At 47.3% G+C, this 19,219-nt stretch overlaps 2 protein-coding genes across 2 annotated transcripts in view; one reads left to right on the forward strand and one right to left on the reverse strand.

Moving 5' to 3' along the window:
* The window catches only part of LAMB1 (laminin subunit beta 1), a 48,162-nt gene that overhangs the window by 11,378 nt on the left and 17,565 nt on the right, over positions 1–19,219 (reverse strand). Inside the window, exons 17-23 of the mRNA XM_085217394.1 lie at positions 18,641–18,845; positions 18,360–18,503; positions 18,041–18,272; positions 16,881–17,044; positions 16,528–16,752; positions 15,613–15,830; positions 14,810–14,906 (exon numbers count right to left, since the gene is read on the reverse strand). Coding sequence (XP_085073520.1) covers positions 14,810–14,906; positions 15,613–15,830; positions 16,528–16,752; positions 16,881–17,044; positions 18,041–18,272; positions 18,360–18,503; positions 18,641–18,845 — 1,285 coding nt within the window. The remainder of the gene's footprint in view (positions 1–14,809; positions 14,907–15,612; positions 15,831–16,527; positions 16,753–16,880; positions 17,045–18,040; positions 18,273–18,359; positions 18,504–18,640; positions 18,846–19,219) is intronic.
* Positions 3,319–5,290, forward strand: LOC146545208 (uncharacterized). Its single transcript, XM_085217406.1, has one exon. The coding sequence runs from the start codon at positions 3,416–3,418 to the stop codon at positions 5,288–5,290; it is 1,875 nt and encodes a 624-aa protein (XP_085073532.1). The 5' UTR covers positions 3,319–3,415.

Below are 19,219 nucleotides of genomic sequence, written 5' to 3' on the forward strand. Positions count from 1 at the left end.
GAAGGTTTAAGAGAAAGACATGACCGAAATGGAAAAGGTGAACAAGGAACAACCGGTCACTGTCTCTCCCAGCACAGCCGCAGGGAGTAACTGAGGAATGCAACACACATTGAGAAACAAACACCCTCCCCTGCACCTCCCACAGAAAACACCAGCAGATAGCTGGTTACAGTGGTGAACTGTGAGTGGAGTGCAGAGCTCCCTTCCACAAGACACTGTGGGTCCTAAAAGCTGAAGTGACTTCAGAGAAGACCAAGACCAATCCATGGGCTGACAGCATAGAACACAAAGGCCGGGACCTGGCTTCGGGTGCACTCCGAGATACTTAGAAATATTTGGGGGGTGGGATGTGTAGGGATTGAGATGCAGCATTGAGGGCCTTGTATAGCACTGATGTTCTGCCCACACAAAAGATGGGTAAAAAACAGACAGTGAGAAACAGAGCAGGGAGATGCAAAATGATGTATGTTGTTGTGGGCAGCCCTGCCCAAGGGGAGGACAGGAGCCTGCTCCAGCATGGGTGCTGCCAGCCTCCTGCACACTGCTCGTCACCCTCCAGGTAGAATCAGGCCCATTAACAGATTTTTTGTAAATTAATTCACACGATGAGTGATAAGTTCAAGTGATGAGATTTGGGTAACACGCTTTCTAACAAGCTTTTAGAAGAATAAATGCACTTCTTCAGCACTAACCTGTGCCAAGAGGTGTTAATCTGCTCACTTTCTGATGCATGGTTATTTCTGAAAGCACGCTCTGCACGCAGAGCAGAGGCAGTTTCCATGCAGCAGAGCTGCTGCTTTCCCTCTCCTCCTTAATTGCAGAGGAAACTACCAGCCTGCAAAGCTCTCAGCAAAGGGCTGCCACAAAGAATAAAAAGAGGCTCTGAAAATATGCAGGTCATCTACCTGCCATCATGACACTTGTAAAGCTGAAGCAGGTCAAGCACATGTTCCAGGACTGCAATACCTGATAAAAGCCTTCACTTAAACATCCATTTACCAGGCATCCTTGAAGGAGGTTCCTGGCTCAAAATGGTCCATAAATAAATTCACACACCCCAAGCACGCACTTGGGGTAAGTGCGTGCCCCAAGGGCAAAACAAAGCCGTTTTCAAGATTGGGCATTGTTTGCTCCAACTCAAAACACAGTGGTGGTCTTCAGTTCAAGAACTGCACAAAGAGCCTCAGCCAAACAAATCAGTCCTCAGCAAAATGACTTTCTTGTACAATGTGAATATGATAGGCAAGAGACAAAAATAACTTCTGCTGCCTGCACAATTGAGCAAAAATGGTCCTTTGTTCTTTGAATTATACCCCGACACAAGAGATTGTTTTTACTTTACATCGAAAGTGCTTAAGCAGTCAGCCTGCCATGGGATATGTTCCCTGCAGGCAAACTGGCGAGTTCCTGTTTGCAGGAGGTCACTTAACCCTTCTGACAGCTAATAAGGCTCTGGCTAGAATGATGAATTGTCCACATTCCACTGCACAGAAAGAGGCGAAATGGCATGTGGCTTTTCTCAGGGATCTGATCAAGTTACCCAAATACGTGCTGCTGGAAAATCAGATACTGTATTTACATCTGGATTTAAAAAGCTTAAAGTGGAATTAATTAATTAATTAATTAACGTTGGTAATTCTACTTCTGAATACCTGCATGTTCAGGGAAGGTGGTTGATACAGCTTTAGTAACGTTTACATGGCAATGTGGATTACAAAATCTCTGGAGCCAGAATATGCTGAGAGTGAGGAGGGAGATACTAAGCACTAACACATTCACAAAGCTACAGCTCAAACTCTACAACTGCCTGTGGGGAGAGGAGACGATAAATAGCAAAGAGTCGTTTGTTCTAAATACAGCACAGCACTTGGAAGATCATCACATTTCCTGAATTCTATGAAATGTCCAAACTGAGCTTTGTGGGACTCAAAGAAAACCGTACAAGGTGAACAGAAAGACGACTATGGGTTACTTCTCCATTTAGGATTCCGCACCAAGGTTAGAAGTGGGCACTGCTGGCTTTGTCTGAGTTCAGCTGTATGACTGTGACATGTACTAAATAGCTTTCAAAAGTGTTGGACTTCCCCTTCTTTACGATCTACCCAATGCAATATCCATGCACAGGATCACACCAGCTTTGAAAATAAAACTGTCAGGTAAAGGGAAACAAGAAAAGGTCTCCCTCACCACTGGAATAGGGAGATTCTGGTACATTATTTTCTTGACACTTTGTGCATTTTGGATGTGTTTCTACATTTGTGGTATGGTCTACACCTACAGCCTATGGACAGCTCAATACTGTGGCACTCGACTGCAACATTTCTGAGATTCTCACACGAGTAACTCTTTCAGAGTCTGGATGGCCTTAGTGAAGTGTCCAGTCACTGCTGGAACCAGCTCTGTTCCTCATCAGCCAGACTCTGGGCACCTCTACAGATATCAGAGCCCTATTTCTAGACACTGCATTACTAACGATATTTAGCCAGTCAGAAATCCATGAGAGCTGTTCTGCTCTCCAAGGCCCCATGGAACAGTACCTCTACCATCTCCAACTCCACTTGCATAGAAACACAGAACGGCCTGGATTGAAAAGGACCACAATGATCATCGAGTTTCAATCCCCCTGCTATGTGCAGGGTTGCTGTCATGGTTTTATATTTTTTTTTTGTTTTGGTTTGGTTCTCGGTATTCCGCATCAATACATCATGTAGTATACTGGGAGTTAAAGTGTTAATGCTCCAGTTCCAGGCACCTATCCCTATACGTTACAGAAGTCATGGGATCTGACCCTTCCGGGTGGGGCGGTCTCTTACTGCCTGGCAGTGGGTGCTGGAGGGTGCTTTCCTGGCCGTTCCAAGCTTTTCAGGTTTGAATCGGTATCGGGAACTCTCTCTCTCTCCTGTTTTATTTGATTTATTAGTCTCAATTTCAATCAGATTGTATTATATTGTGTTATCTTGCATTCCGATATCATAATTAGTAAAATAAGTTTTCCTCCATAGATTGTTGCCGCTGTTTTTTTGTTTTCCTCCCTTCCTTCCCATTTTGTGGGCTGGGAAGGGGAGGGCAGGGGCCTACCGCCCCCCTGTCACGGGTGTAGATTGATCTCGTTAACTCCGTGACAGATTTTTGGTGGAGAATGCGGGCATAGTTCTATTTCTTAGCTTTCAGAACGAATCTCTCTCTCTGCTCTTAGAGAGCTTCGTTAGGGAGCATTATCAGTAGTTTAGGTTTCTGTGCTGGAAAACTTGACCTTGAAAGACTAGGCGTGCTGCCAGTGTTCTGGGATATTTGTAAACTTTGTGCACTGCTCAGTCTGGGTAGTACCTTTTTTTTTTTTTTTTTTTTTTTCCCTTTTTCCTCCTTCTTCTTGTCAGTTTCAATTCATTAACCCCTGTTTTAATAGACACCAGCAATGAACCCACTTTTCATTGTGGGGGTGTTGAGTAAAGGCTTACAAACCGTCATGTTACTCTCAACCTATTGGCAAATTGTCAAGGCCATAATTACTTGTTGTGGAATTATGTTCATATATAACTACTTAAGGGCATTGACGGAGACACCTGCATGGTACCTGTATGCAATGTGGTATGGTCTGAATTTTGACATTCACATCCCAGATGGAATGGCTAATTTTACAAACAGCACAACGTTCAGACCAGTCTCCAGGCTTCCTTATCGGTTTGTCAGACGGTTTTCGAATTCTGAATTAATACTCATGGGCGCGCTATTGTTTTCCTGGATTGTGATTATATTCCTTTACAAAGGGAAGGAGTCTCCTCCAGAACCAGAGAGTGCTGACTGGCAGGGAATATGGAGAGGTTTAGGAAAGATCTTAAAAGCAAGGGGACCCGCAGTGTCATGGGATTTCACACTTGAACATCTGTGGGATCCTGAGAAACTAAGTCAGTATTTGAGTCAGGGACAGCGCGGCTTACATAACTCTAAGGAGGTACAACTTATTTGGGGTTTGGCTTGTGCTTACCGCGCCCTATATAATACTATTCTGGAGAGAGAGAGTTTCCGAGCTGAGGTTCAGGCCAAAGTGGAGAATCTCCAAGTCAAATCTGATCAGTTACAAGAGACACCAGTAACAATATCAGTTGCTCCTGTGGAAGGCAAGAAATGGAAACGAGTGTCTACGCGTCTAGAACGGAAAAAAGAAGAAGCGGAGGCGGAGGAGGAGGAAGATCCAGGCGAGGGGCCCTCCTCAGAACCACCACCATCGCGAAAAGCAAAAGAAAAAACTAAGAGACATGCAGCAGAGACTGATGATGAGGACATCCTTATTACTACTCGTCGGCCCCTGAAGATGACTGAAATCCAAGGTTCAAGAAAGGAGTTCACACGGGGCCCGAATGAAACTATTGTTTCCTGGTTGGTTCGTTGTTGGGACCGCGGGGCCAATAGCTTGTTTCTAGATGGTAATGAAGCTCGCCAACTAGGAGCCATTGCCAGAGACCCAGCTATTGATCGAGGAATTGGTCGATGTTTGGATGAGTCTGCCTCCCTTTGGGAACGAGTGCTAATAGCCGTGAAAGAAAGGTATCGCTTCAAAGACGGCTTGAAGCCTGTGATGAAAAGATGGGATACAGTTGAAAAGGGTATCCAGTACTTGAGGGAAATGGCTGTGGTGGAAATGCTGTTCGACCCTAACTTTGTTCCTAACCACCCACGACAAGAACGCGATCCTGAGAGAGTGAGGACGACGCCTGAGATATGGCAGAGACTCATAACAACAGCACCAGACAGATATGCCGGTACACTACTGTCAGCTAATGACAGATACCGGGAACAAGAGAGAATACCCTTAGTTTTTGAATTGATTCTTACGCTCCAAAACTACGAACAACAGCTACCCCCAACTCACGCTTCCATTGCTGCCATCTCACAAGTAACGAACCAACTGAATGAAATGCAGGAGCAAATATCTCAACTGATTAATCGTGACAAACCTGTGCCAGTATCAGAAGTGCCCAGTGAAGATCAGGATAATCAAAAGAGTCTACTGAAGGAGCTGATCAAACTAATGCGAATCCTAACTAACGACGATGAACCTCCCTACTCATGGGCACCATCAAAAATCTCAGCTATTAAAAGCAAACGCTTTCCGGCTCCAGTGAGGAACAATACATCGCGAATTGCCTTGTGGCGTTACCTACGTGACCATGGAGAAGACATGAGAAAATGGCACGACCAAGCTACTCCTGTACTACGAGCACGGGTGAAAGAATTACAAAGCAGATCAATCACCAGTGCAGTTGCTCCACTTATCACAGGTAATGAATAGAGAGGCCCTGCCTTCAGCCAGGGGGGGGAAAGGGATAATCGAGTATATTGGACTGTGTGGATTCGATGGCCTGGCACGTCAGAACCACTGAAATATAAGGCACTGGTGGATACTGGTGCACAGTGCACTCTGATGCCCTCGAGTCATGAAGGGACAGAATCAATCCATATTTCCGGGGTGACTGGAGGCTCTCAAGAATTGACTGTGTTGGAGGCTGAGATAAGCCTCACTGGTAAGGACTGGCAAAAACATCCTATTGTAACTGGCCCAGGGGCTCCATGTATACTAGGTATCGATTACCTCAGAAGGGGGCATTTCAAGGATCCTAAGGGGTATCGGTGGGCCTTTGGGATAGCTGCTGTGGACACAGACAACATTAAGCAGCTGTCTGTTTTGCCTGGCCTATCAGAAGATCCGTCTGTTGTGGGGTTGCTGCAAGTAAAAGAGCAACAGGTACCGATTGCCACAAAAACGGTGCACAGACGGCAGTACCGCACCAACAGGGATTCCTTGCTCCCCATTCATAAGTTGATTCGTCAACTAGAGGATCAGGGAGTGATCAGCAAAACTCACTCACCTTTTAACAGCCCCATATGGCCAGTACGTAAAGCCAGTGGAGAATGGAGACTGACGGTGGACTACCGTGGCCTGAATGAAGTCACACCCCCACTGAGTGCTGCTGTGCCGGACATGTTAGAGCTCCAATATGAACTAGAGTCAAAGGCAGCCAAATGGTATGCCACCATTGACATTGCTAATGCCTTCTTTTCCATTCCTTTGGCTAAAGAATGTAGGCCACAGTTTGCTTTCACATGGAGGGGCGTTCAGTATACTTGGAACCGTTTGCCCCAGGGGTGGAAACACAGCCCAACCATTTGCCATGGGTTGATCCAAACTGTATTGGAACAAGGCAGTGCTCCTGAGCACCTGCAGTACATTGATGATATCGTTGTGTGGGGCGATACAGCAGAAGAAGTCTTCACGAAAGGAGAGCGAATAATCCAAATTCTTCTGTGTGCTGGTTTTGCTATTAAGCGGAGCAAAGTGAAAGGACCTGCTCAGGAGATTCAGTTCCTAGGTATAAAGTGGCAAGATGGCCGTCGTCACATCCCAACAGATGTGATTGACAAAATCAGTGCCATGTCTCCACCCACAAATAAGAAAGAGACACAATCGTTCCTGGGCGTAGTGGGTTTTTGGAGAATGCATGTTCCAAACTACAGCCTCATTGTAAGTCCCCTTTATCATGTGACGCGAATGAAGAATGAGTTTACATGGGGCCCGGAGCAGCAGCAGGCTTTTGAACAGATTAAACAGGAAATAGCCCGTGCCGTGGCCCTAGGGCCAGTACGAATGGGACAGGGTATAAAGAACATCCTCTACACTGCTGCTGGAGAGAAAGGTCCCACTTGGAGTTTGTGGCAGAGAGCCTCAGGAGAGACCCGAGGCCGACCCCTGGGATTCTGGAGTCGAGCTTACAGGGGGTCAGAAGAGGGCTACACTCCAACTGAAAAGGAGATCTTAGCCGCGTATGAGGGGGTTCGGGCTGCCTCTGAAGTAATCGGTACTGAAACGCAGCTTCTTCTGGCACCTCGGCTGCCAGTGCTGAACTGGATGTTTAAGGGAAAGGGTTCCTCCACCCATCATGCTACCGATGCCACTTGGAGTAAGTGGATTGCGCTGATTACGCAGCGAGCGCGGATGGGGAATCTCAACCGTCCAGGAATCCTAGAGGTGATCATGGACTGGCCTGAAGGCAAAAAGTTTGGAACATCACCAGGAGAAGAAGTAGCACGTGCAAAAGAGGCCCCACCATACAATGAACTACCAGAAAATGAAAAGAAATATGCTCTGTTCACAGATGGATCATGTCGTATTGTGGGAAAGCATCGCAGATGGAAAGCCGCTGTGTGGAGCCCCACACGACAAGTTGCAGAGGCCACTGAAGGAAAAGGAGAATCGAGCCAATTTGCAGAGGTAAAGGCTGTCCAGCTGGCCTTGGATGTTGCTGAACGGGAGAGGTGGCCAATGCTTTATCTTTACACTGACTCATGGATGGTGGCAAATGCTCTATGGGGATGGTTACAGCAGTGGGAGCAAAATAACTGGCAAAGAAAGAGTAAACCTATTTGGGCTGCTGAATTGTGGAAAGATATTGCCGCCCGAACAAAGAATATGGTTGTAAAGGTGCGCCATGTAGATGCTCATGTGCCCAAGAGGCGGGCTACAGAAGAACAGCAAAATAACCATCAGGTAGACCAAGCTGCCAAAATTGAGGTGGCCCAAATAGACCTGGACTGGCAGAACAAGGGTGAATTATTTTTAGCTCGATGGGCCCATGAGACCTCGGGTCACCAAGGGAGAGATGCGACACATAAATGGGCTAGAGACCGAGGGGTGGACTTAACTATGGACGCTATTGCACAGGTTATTCATGATTGTGAAACATGTGCCATAATCAAACAAGCCAAAAGGATGAAACCACACTGGGGGGAAGGGCGATGGCTAAAGTACAAATACGGAGAGGCATGGCAGGTTGATTATATCACCTTGCCACGATCTCGCAGTGGTAAATGTTATGTGCTTACTATGGTGGAGGCAACAACTGGGTGGCTTGAAACCTATGCAGTACCCCATGCTACCGCCCGGAATACCATATTAGGTCTTGAGAAACAAGTCCTGTGGCGACATGGTACCCCAGAAAGAATTGAGTCAGATAATGGGACTCATTTTAAAAATTCTCTTGTAAATACTTGGGCCAAAGATCATGGCATTGAGTGGATTTACCATATTCCCTACCATGCACCAGCCTCTGGTAAAATTGAACGATACAATGGGTTGTTAAAAACTATGCTGAAAGCAATGGGAGGCGGTACATTTAAACACTGGGAGAAGCATTTGGCAGAAGCCACCTGGTTAGTCAATACCAGAGGATCTATCAATCGTGATGGTCCTACCCAATCCAGCTCCCTACTTACTGTAGACGGAGATAAAGTCCCTGTTGTACATGTAAAGAACATGTTGGGAAAAGCAGTTTGGGTTCTTCCAGCTTCTGGAAAGGGCAACCCACTCCGTGGTACTGTTTTTGCCCAGGGACCTGGGACCACTTGGTGGGTAATGCAAAAAAACGGGGATGTTCAATGTGTACCACAAGGAAACTTGATGCTGGGGGAGTGCAGTCGATAATTCTATGTATATGTATATAGACGTGTGTGTAATGCATTTTAATCATCTTTTTCGCTTATATATGTATATAAATTAAGCATGATGTAGTGATGTAGAATAAGGGGTGGAATGTCATGGTTTTATATTTTTTTTTTGTTTTGGTTTGGTTCTCGGTATTCCGCATCAATACATCATGTAGTATACTGGGAGTTAAAGTGTTAATGCTCCAGTTCCAGGCACCTATCCCTATACGTTACAGAAGTCATGGGATCTGACCCTTCCGGGTGGGGCGGTCTCTTACTGCCTGGCAGTGGGTGCTGGAGGGTGCTTTCCTGGCCGTTCCAAGCTTTTCAGGTTTGAATCGGTATCGGGAACTCTCTCTCTCTCCTGTTTTATTTGATTTATTAGTCTCAATTTCAATCAGATTGTATTATATTGTGTTATCTTGCATTCCGATATCATAATTAGTAAAATAAGTTTTCCTCCATAGATTGTTGCCGCTGTTTTTTTGTTTTCCTCCCTTCCTTCCCATTTTGTGGGCTGGGAAGGGGAGGGCAGGGGCCTACCGCCCCCCTGTCACGGGTGTAGATTGATCTCGTTAACTCCGTGACACCACCAGACCAGGCTGCCCAGAGCCACATCCAGCCTGGCCTTGAATGCTTCCAGGGATGGGGCATCCACAACCTCCTTGGGCAACATGTTCCAGTGTGTCACCATCATCTGAGTGAAAAACTTCCTCCTAATATCTAACACCTAAACCTCCCCTGTCTCAGTTTAAAACCATTCCCCCTTGTCCTATCACTATCCACCCATGTAAACAGCCATTCCCCCTCCTGTTTATACACCTGTTTATACTGGAAGGCCACAATGAGGCCTCCCCGGAGCCTTCTCCTCTCCAAGCTAAACAAGCCTGTCTCCTGGGCCCTGGCTATTCCACATGCTGATCCACCAAAAGGATTCGTGTGACATCTGATCACCATCACCACTGGTGAAATCAAAACAAAACAGGAAACCCCTCAAGTCCTAGATATGAAGTGAATGCCATGCCAGAATGATCCAGCACGCCATGTCCAGCCTATGTTTTGGTGAAAATACCCTACCATCACCTGTAGCCACAGCAGTTCTTGCTTCTCTATCGCCTTGTTCATTAATGTCCAGATATGGCCATCGTGTTGCCTGTCTCCTACATGGCTCCCTGAGAAGGATTCTCTCTGCTACAGAAGTTTTGCTTCTGACGTACTCCAACAGGTTAAGCCAAACCCTTCAGAGTACAGCTGGGCTCTGGAGAGTTTGACTTAACTAGCACTCTCATTACTCTGACATAGCACTTGAGTAGCTTTACCACAGCTAATTTTAGCACATGCTTGGTTATCTTGTTTTTCCCTAGAAAAATGAGGAACACACAGGTAGGGATGCATGTGTCTTTTAGGTATTATTCAGCTGCGAGTGATGGATGGCTTTACATGGCTTTACTTAATGTTATTCATTTGGAATAGGGAAAAGCAAACTAAGTCCTGTAAGCTCCTTTTAAATCCTGTACCTACTAGACTAGAGTACTTCAGCAACTAGAAACTGGAAAAACTAATTCATTTTGTACTATAAAACCACACAGATGCAGAGTTTACTACAAGAGATTAAGATGCCCTAACCCATTTGGGTTGGAAACGGCCTCCAAGACAAACAGCTGACTATTCTCCTTTTGCTGACAGGGGTGGAAGAGGGTCGAGGTGAAGGTCTGCAAGTTAATGCAGACTGGCTGCTTGCTTTGAAGATCAGTGTTGGGCACGGATCAAATCTGTCCCCGGGTAAGCAGAGCAGGAAACTTAAGTACCTCCCATGGAAAATAGAGAGGAGTAAAAGAAGCTTTTGAAATCACTAGCCAAGGATTTGAGGGTTTTCAAAGAAGCATTTTCTAAATCAAACAATAGCTTTCTGTTCTGAAATGTCATTTTGGAACTGGATGTATTGTTTTCTTTAATTGAGTGTTTAACTCAGTCATACATTCTGCTGTGGCATTCTCCAATTTAAACAAAGGCAATTTTTAGCAGGAAAATTTTCTAGCCAAATTCTTCACTCAGATTTGCTGATAAGCAATTTCTGACTACAAAACACTGTATGGCATCTACTCACAAATGTGTGTGCGCACATGAACACACAGGCACACACAGAGGATCCGTAATTTTCATAGTATCTTCATGGACGCATTTCAAGTAATTTTTTTCCTGATCTCCAGGACAAAACTAGCACTCACACGTTCCACCGTGGCCTTGTAGAAACATAGGGAAGAAATCCCAAAAAAGCAAATAATAGCTCTGCTACCTGTCCCGCTGATTTAAGTATTTGCAATTCACTTTCATTTCAACTGCAGTGAATCAGTATATTGCTGCTAGAGCCAGGATGATCTAACAGATTATGAAAGGGTTGGACAAAGGGAATTCAAGGCGTTTAATGTCTTAGTACAGGATGACAGGAACAAGCAAACGTCATAAGTGATCCTACACAAAACTGATGAGGAATCATTTTTGCAGACATATTTTCTTTACTGCTTGAGGTGAGGGATGGAGAGCATGAAATGGCAATTCCTCCATGGCAAAAAAACAATGGGCTTGTTCAAATGTGATTTCCTGGCATCATTTCCTGGTGGTACTGAAGCATTATGATAAAAACCATTCAGCGATTTGTAAAGTTGAAAGTTTTGCAGAGCTAGCAAATTTCTTGTGAATCATTGCCTATTGACTCTAGTTACGCTGCAAGCGTATTGTCAACTCCTCAGCATTATGATTCTCAGTATGAGTGTTAAGATCCCAGCTTAGAATTAACAGACTTGTGCTGCATTTTAGCACACTAGCAGACTGGGCCAAAATGGCAATTTGCTGCAAACGACCAACATAAATTACAGTATTTGACCACAGGTCAATTTAAATTGAAAAAACGCAAAGTCATATTTCCTTTAGCGTTCTCTGACTTCCTTTAGAGAAAAGGAGATAAAACACCTGCTCATCTCCCTGTCAAAAAAGACCTGAAGGTACTGGTGGATGGCAGCTGGATTGAACCAGCAGTGTGCCCTCACAGCCCAGAAAGCCAACTGTAACCTGGGCTGCATCAAAAGTAGAATGGCCAGCAGGGTGAGGGAGGTGATCCTGCCCCTCAGTACAGGAGAGACATGGACCTGCTGGAGCACATCCAGAGAAGGGCCACAGACATGATCCAAGGGATGGAACACCTCCCCTCCAGGAACAGGCTGAGAGAGCTGGGGCTGTTAAGCTTGGAGAAGAGAAGGCTGTGGGGAGACCCGACAGCAGCCCTTCAGTATCTAAAGGGGAACTACAGGAAAGAAGGGGACAGACTCTTTAGCAGGGTCTGAGTTGATAGAAGTGGCTTCAAGCTTAAAGAGAGTTCATTTAGATAATTTAGATTGGATATAAGGAAAAAGTCTTTTGCAGCGAGGGTAGTGAGGCACTGGAACAGGTTCCCAGTTTAAGACTCAGATGTTAAATTAAGCCTGTGGAGCCTAATCCTAAATCACGATGTGATAACTTTCCATGAACAGGTAATTCAGCACCAGGTATTTAACAAAAACTTAAAACTGAGAAAAACAACTTTCTGCCCAAGTGTGCAATGAGTACCAATAAAAACAGCACGCTTTTTCATCTTAGCTCAAGTAGATTCTATTTTTTTTTTTGCAGTAAAGCTTGATACTCAAATCCAACACAGAAGAATACCAATACATCTATACTTCATGTTAATGGGACAGAACAGCATAACTTAATTCTGAATCCCATACACTGCCCTTTCCTAACTGTGGTCTGTTTGTTCAATTTATTAAAACACTAATGATACTACAATTGTCATTTCTTTGTATTATATGAAGCACACAAACTTCACATATATACTCTGCAAGTGCCGTCCTCAAGCTGCATCGGCAGCCATAGCATATCTCAGAGGCTTCTCATGAACCTGGAGCCTCTACCAGTGAGCACAACTCCGCATGCTCAGTCCTGAAGTCTGCTTGCCTGGCTTTGGAAAAATTCCAGCAGAATTCTCCGGAGACTTGAGTTTCATTTGTAATCTTTGTAATCCTACTATTTACTACCTTAGCAAGAATTATATGCACACACACACTCACATGCACACTTGCACAGCTGCACACAGCCCACTGCTGAAGCAACGGCCAGAGCAAATGGGCTGGCTCCAACCCTCAGCCCAGCTCCTGCTCACTGCAGTCCTCACAGGGACCTGCACAAGGCTGGGAGACCTACTGGCATTTTCCTCATCTTCTGCGCCTCTCTTAAGCCATTTTCAGGCGTTATGTTAAATTAAATGAAAAATCATTGTGCTTTTTATTGAAGTATGGAGTAAGGAGTTTGCAGAGAAGCAGTCCTACAGACTCCAGGGTGCTCTCTGCAGTGTGTGTTCCCTGTGGGTGGTGGCACCAAACCTAATAAAGGGGGGTTGCAGTGCTGCCCAAATGGAGGCATGCACCCAGTGGTCTGGCCCTACTGCCATCAGTGGCAAGACAGAGGGGAGACATCAGGAGATGCTTTCCCTCCACTGCAGGGAGCAGAGGCTGCAAATTCAAGTACCCAGACCAAAAGCAAAAACGTCTTGCCTGACTGCAGCAGCATGTTACCTACAGCCTCTCCCATCTCCCCTTTCACCATCACCTGCTTTACAAAGGAGGGTGTCACAGGGCAGAACAGCCTTGATTTCTCAGCAGGATCTGCTATCTACTGGCGCCAGCTTGTGAAGAGGTCATACATTACCACCTCTCGAGCAACATACCTTGAGATTTCCATCCTTGGGCAGAGGCTACTTGCCCAAGCCAGTGGAGATGATGCTCACACTCCACATCAGCTTGGTGCCTGCAGTGAAGCCTGTTAGTACTCACATGGTTCAGAGCTCTGACAGCTCTCAGTCCACATTAGTGTCTTCTTCCCAAATGTTGTACAGAACAGGGCCATTCTGGCTGCCTGCACTGAGCAAGGGCTCATCTTTGTCACAAATCCCCTTCTACCTCAGTTCCATCTTCATTCTGGCTGCAGGCCTCACTGAAATTATTTTCCAAGGGCACTGCTCTGTAATTCCTTTAACAGCACAGTTGTCCAGGTCTCCTACAAACCACTTATCTCAGAAAACTGCAACCTTCCCACGCAGCAGTTGCATTTCTGCCAGCGTTCCACCAGCTGGGGCTGAACAAGGGCTAAGAAGTTATTCTGCTCACTCAGAGGCCACCACTTGGAAGCAAAAAGGGTAATGGATTTGAAGGAAAGTGTAGTGCTTTCGTGGAAGAAAATAGGTTCCAAGGAATACATCCTTTTTCTACTTCAGAAAGGTTAAAAGCAGGTTTCCACATGCTCAAAAGGCAGCAAAAACTTGATGAGAGGTCAGAAACGTTGGTACACAGCAAAATCATGCTATAAGGTATGCAGATGGACTCCATCAATAAACTCTGATGGAGACAGCTGATACCAAGAGAAACAACTACCCTGCAGCATCATGAGGCAGCCAGCACAGCCAGAACACATGCAGCCTCTGAACAGAGAAACCTAATATGCACTCAGGAACCAGGACAACTCCCCAGCTCTTTCATCTGCAGCATTAACCAGGTACCTGTGACCCTCCTATCTGCTCAGATAATGGGCGCTGAGGTGTCCCTATTGTAAAGGATTTATTAAGACCACAGCAAACACATTCTTCCCTGCAGGAAAAAACACCTTAATTAATCGCAAACCTTCCTGGCAAAGACTCCTATTTGAACAGATCAGAGATACAAGTTTGTTCTGATCTGGACAGTGTTTGAAGCTTCTTTTTCAGCTAATGAACAGACTTGTTTATAATGAAAGGACAGAGAGAATCCGGTTTTCTAAACAACTGACTTCACTGCACTCTTTTTGCATATGCAGCTACGGCTAACAAGCTATATGGTCTCCACTCTCTCTTCTGTTTTAACCTGAAATAAAAGGAAAATCTCCTAAGTCAAAAACCTTACTTTGTCAGTCAGTCTCCCTAACATGGCGCAAATAGGGACAGGAATCTTCTACTAAGTAAAATCAAAACACAAAGAAACATGTTTCCAGATCAATTCTCAAACCCAAACAAGGGTTTTCTAACCATGCTAGTCTACCTACCAGCATTGCAAAGTAAAAGTCAGAGAATAATTCCTTTCTAAACAAAGAGGTCTGTTTCTACAGAAGAGTCCAATAAGACATACAATAAGCCACATAAATACCACCCCAGGCTCCTGCCACATCTCCAGGAAGGCACATGACCCAGGAAGGCATCAAAGCATTGAGGTGGACCCCATCAAACCTCCCTCTCTCCTGAGGTGGGAAGACTGCAGGGTACTGGACTCACCTTGGCACTCCACACTTGGATCACCCCAGAAGTGCTCCTGGCACTCCCGGCAGGTCCGGCCTCCGAAGCCCGGCATGCAATGGCACTGCCCTGTGAACTGCCAGAAACAGGGATACAGCCACCTCAGCGTGGTCACCACAGCCCAAAGGTTCTTACCCTCCCCAACCCAGTACCTGTGGCAAACATGGACATCACTAGCAGAGCCAGGGAAGGGACCTTTAAGATCACGGAGTTCAGCTCACTCGCCATAGGCAGGAACACCTCCCCTAGACCAGGCTTTCCAGGGCTCCATCCCACCCAGCCTTGAACACCTTCAGGGATGGGGCACCCACAGCTTCTCTGGGCAGCTGTGCCAGGGCCTCACCACCCTCTAAGTAAAGAATTTCTTCTTTATGTCTAATCTAATTCTACATCCTTTAGCTTAAAATCTTTGCCCGCTGCCCTGGCAAAAAGATTCTCTCCATCTCCCCCACAGGTCTTCTTTAAGTATTGAAAGATCACAATAATGTCTCCCCGGAGCTTTCTTCTCTCCAGGTTGAACAACCCCAGCTCTCTCAGACACTCCTCACAGGAGAGCTGCCCCAGCCCTCTGACCAAGCTCTCGGTGGTTCTGGGCAGCAGGCTGTGGTGATGGCCAACATGGTGCAACTATCTAAGGTAACTTTATCCTCTATCTCCCTCATACCTCATCCCACAGCCCCTGGCTGCCACGAAAGCGGGGCGACCCTTGGCTCCAACACCGCATAGCCCAGGACCAGCATCTGACAAACACATCCCCTCACAGCTCCCTGCAGACTTCTCACCTCATTGCAGGCCGGCCCAAGGGAGCGGGCAGTGTCGCAGTCGCAGGGCTCGCAGCCGGTGCCGCTGGCCAGCCTCCAGGTGTGGGGTGCGCAGCGGTCACAGGTCTGCCCCACCACGCCAGGCAGGCAGTGGCACTGCCCCGTGGCCGCCTCACAGCGACAGTTCTCCGCATCTTCGCAGTCCTCTCGCACAGTGCCCAGGTAGTTGCAGACACACTCTGCAAAAAGAAGAGGTGGCAGCTTGGGTGCGTGGCATGGCAGCACGGTGTGCAGCCCTCAGTTCCCCCCTTGGGTCCCAAGATGGCCACTTCTACAGCCACTGCCCCAGTTTATGTGTTGCGGCTGGAGGCCACAGTGACCCTGTGCAGGCCTCCAGCCTTCCTACTCTTCTCGTCTCCTCCTTTACAAAGGAGGCCCAGGTCTTCCTGGCTCCTATCAGCCTGATACAAGTCAGATCCGCTCAGAGCAACCAATGACACATGCAGCAGAGCAGGACCTGTGTGCTGTGCTATATGGGGAGCAGCAGCAAATTGCCCCCACCCCACTCCTGCTATGAAGAGGAGCAGGCAGGGCTGTGCTGGGCCACCAGGGGAGCAGAAAGAGCTTCTGAGACAGGCTCCTGCTAATCAGTCACATCTGCAGAAATCTTTGTATAAACAAAAGCCAAATCTCACCCCACCAAGGATGATCTGCAGATAAGAGGAAAACAAAGAGCAGTAACAAGAGGGCAAGAAACGCTCCTCTGTCCGCCCTATCCTTTCAGCACATGCAACCACTGCCCCTTCTCCCCTTTCTGAACACACAGCTGCACACAAGCCCAGCGGGAGGTAATTCCATTTCCCCCCCTTCCCCCCTTAAAGGTCTCGGGTCAATTATAAAGAGCTCTGTCATTGTTTGGTACATCTCCCCACTCACTTCTGCAGTCCTGCTGCAGGGCACTCCCATAGTATCCCTGCCTACAGAGATGGCAGTTTTCACCCTCTGTGTGGTACAGGCACTTGACACACATCCCTGTCCTCTTGTCGCAGGCCTCAGGATCGGTGGTGTCAATGTTGTTGTTGCACTGGCAGGGCTGGCAGGCACCACCGACCTCGTCGGGGCTGCCAAAGAAGCCAGACGCACATTCATCACAGCGACTGCCTGTTTGAACAAGCAGCACGACATGAATTACCATCACAGCTCAAGAGTGCACAGCCCCATAAATGGCAATAAGGGCTGCTAGATGGGGAGACGCTCACTGGACTGCGCTCAAGGCACAGGCAGCCTACCTATATATCCTGTGCTACAGACACACACGACCTGCAGGGTGACTGGGTCCTGGTAACAGCCACTGGCAAACTGGCGTCCACTCTCAGGGCCGTCGGGGCAAGGACAGGGGCGGCAGTGGTCACCTGAGCCCAGGATGGGGTCTCCGTAGTAGCCAGCCTCGCACCTGCGTGATGGGGTAGACAGCATGCAGGGGACCACAGGCAGATGGATGGACAAATTAAGCTCAAATGCTGCAAGAAGGCAAAGAACCCAAGGGCAAATAGACCCTTGCAATTCTTCTGTGCCAAGCATGCCCTGAGCAGCTGTCTCATGCCAGGCTAGGAGCAGGAGACCAGTGGCAGATGCTTCCACTACAAGAAAGACATTGAGGTCCTGGAGCATGTCCAGAGAAGGGCAAAAGAATTGAAGGGTCTGGACCAGAGGTCCAATGGGGAGCGGCTGAGGGAACTGGGATGCTGCACTCAGGAGAAGAGGAGACTCAGGGGAGACCTTATTGCTCTCTACAGCTGAAAGAAGACTGGCAAGGTGGGGGGTCTCAGGTAATAGAATAGGATGAGAGGGAATGACCTCAAGTTGCACCAGGGGAATTTCAGGTTGGATATTAGGAGACACTTCTGCTCAGAAATAGTAGTGAGATATTGGAACAGGTTGCCCAGGGAGATAGTGGAGTCACCATCCCCAGAGGTTTCCAAAAAATGGGTAGATGGCTTTAAACTAAGGGGAAATGGCTTTAAATTGGAAGAGGGTAGATTTAGACAAGATATTAGGATGAAATTCTTTACTGTGAAGGTGCTGGAACAGATTGCCCATAGAAGTTACGGATGCTCCCACCCTAGAGGCATTCAAGGGTGAGCAGTCTCATCTAGAGGGAGGTATCCCTGCCTATAGCGGGGGGGGTTGGAACTAGATGATCTTAAAGGTCCCTTCCAACCCAAACCATTCTATGATTCTATAAGGCAATTAGGGACATGTTTTAGTGGGCATGGTGGTGATGGTGTGATAGTGGGACTAGATGATCTTTTAGGTCTTTTAGGAAGCTACGGGAAGTGTGGTTCCCCCCTCCATTCCTCCTCTGGCATAAGGACTCACTTCCCCCCACATATTCTGCATTTCACAGCAACAGCATTGCTGGCTGTGACTGCTGTAAGGCCACAAGTACCTCTCACAGTTGGGGCCAGCCGTATGGTCCCGGCAGTGCAGGCACTCCCCGGTGTAGGGGCTGCAGTCATCGGCATGGCCGTTGCAGTGGCAGGGCTGGCAGCTGGGGAAGCCCCAGAATCCAGGCAGGCAGCGGTCACACTGCCGTCCATACACACCGGGGAAGCAGTGGCACTGGCCCGTCTCCGCATCACAGAATGAGTTGTATGAGCCTCGTAGGTGGCACTCACAAGCTGCAAGGAGAGCAAGAAAGAGGCTGCGTTTTGGTGGCCAGTGCTCTACCATCAGCAGCCCAGCCCAGAGCACGACGTCTCACGTACGCCTGCATCCGCTCGGCCCAAATCCAAAGGTGCCAGGTGCACATCTGTTGCACTGTCTTCCAACCACATTGGGACGGCACTGGCACTGTCCTCCGTTGGGGTCACACACTGAACTCAGTGAGCCCTGGGGGTCACACTGGCAGGCTGGGCAGAAAAAAGAGAAGCACCGAGGGCAGTGAGCATCATGGCGCAGGACATGCACCCCACGCTCCCTGTGCACACCTGGAAGCAACATCAAGCTTCCAGGTGCAGTCTGCTCTATTAAGTAGGTAGTTACGTACACAAGGCGGTCTCGTGCAACAGCGCAGAAATGCTGAAGATGATGTTCTTGCAGACATCTGTCATTGGAGTTTTCACAACGCTCCTGCTGTTTTCCAGACACCGGTATCTCTGGAACGTTTCCCAAGCGCTGTTGGTGACCACATCTTCACCTGAGCCTCCCACGGTGAATATTTCCAGTGATTTGCAGTACGGCATGAGGACAAGCTATAGAAGAATTTCATAGAGGCACTGTGTTACTTTTTTACAAATAGCCTCCACCAAAACTGTGAAAATATGCTACTGTCCCACTTCCCATTATGCTTTTTAGCCCAAAGACCAAACAGGTAGACAGAAATTGGAAGAAAAGCAACAGAACAATTATAGAGAACTATTACACTGTCTTTGTGGCACAGTTTTCCTATCTACCAATTCTACCCATTCAGAAGAAAGAGTCTGATGCACTGTAAAAGTCCGGCTCTGTGGTCCAGTAAAAGACAACCAAAGCCTATGTGCACAGAAGAGCAATAAGCACGCTTTGTGCCTGAAGAAGTCTGTTTAAAATCTGGATTCAGCCTTATGAAGTTGTTACTTAAGGCAGC

This window comes from Meleagris gallopavo, chromosome 1 (genome assembly GCF_905368555.1).
Source record: "Meleagris gallopavo chromosome 1, MGAL_WU_HG_1.1, whole genome shotgun sequence".
Lineage (NCBI taxonomy): Eukaryota > Metazoa > Chordata > Aves > Galliformes > Phasianidae > Meleagris > Meleagris gallopavo.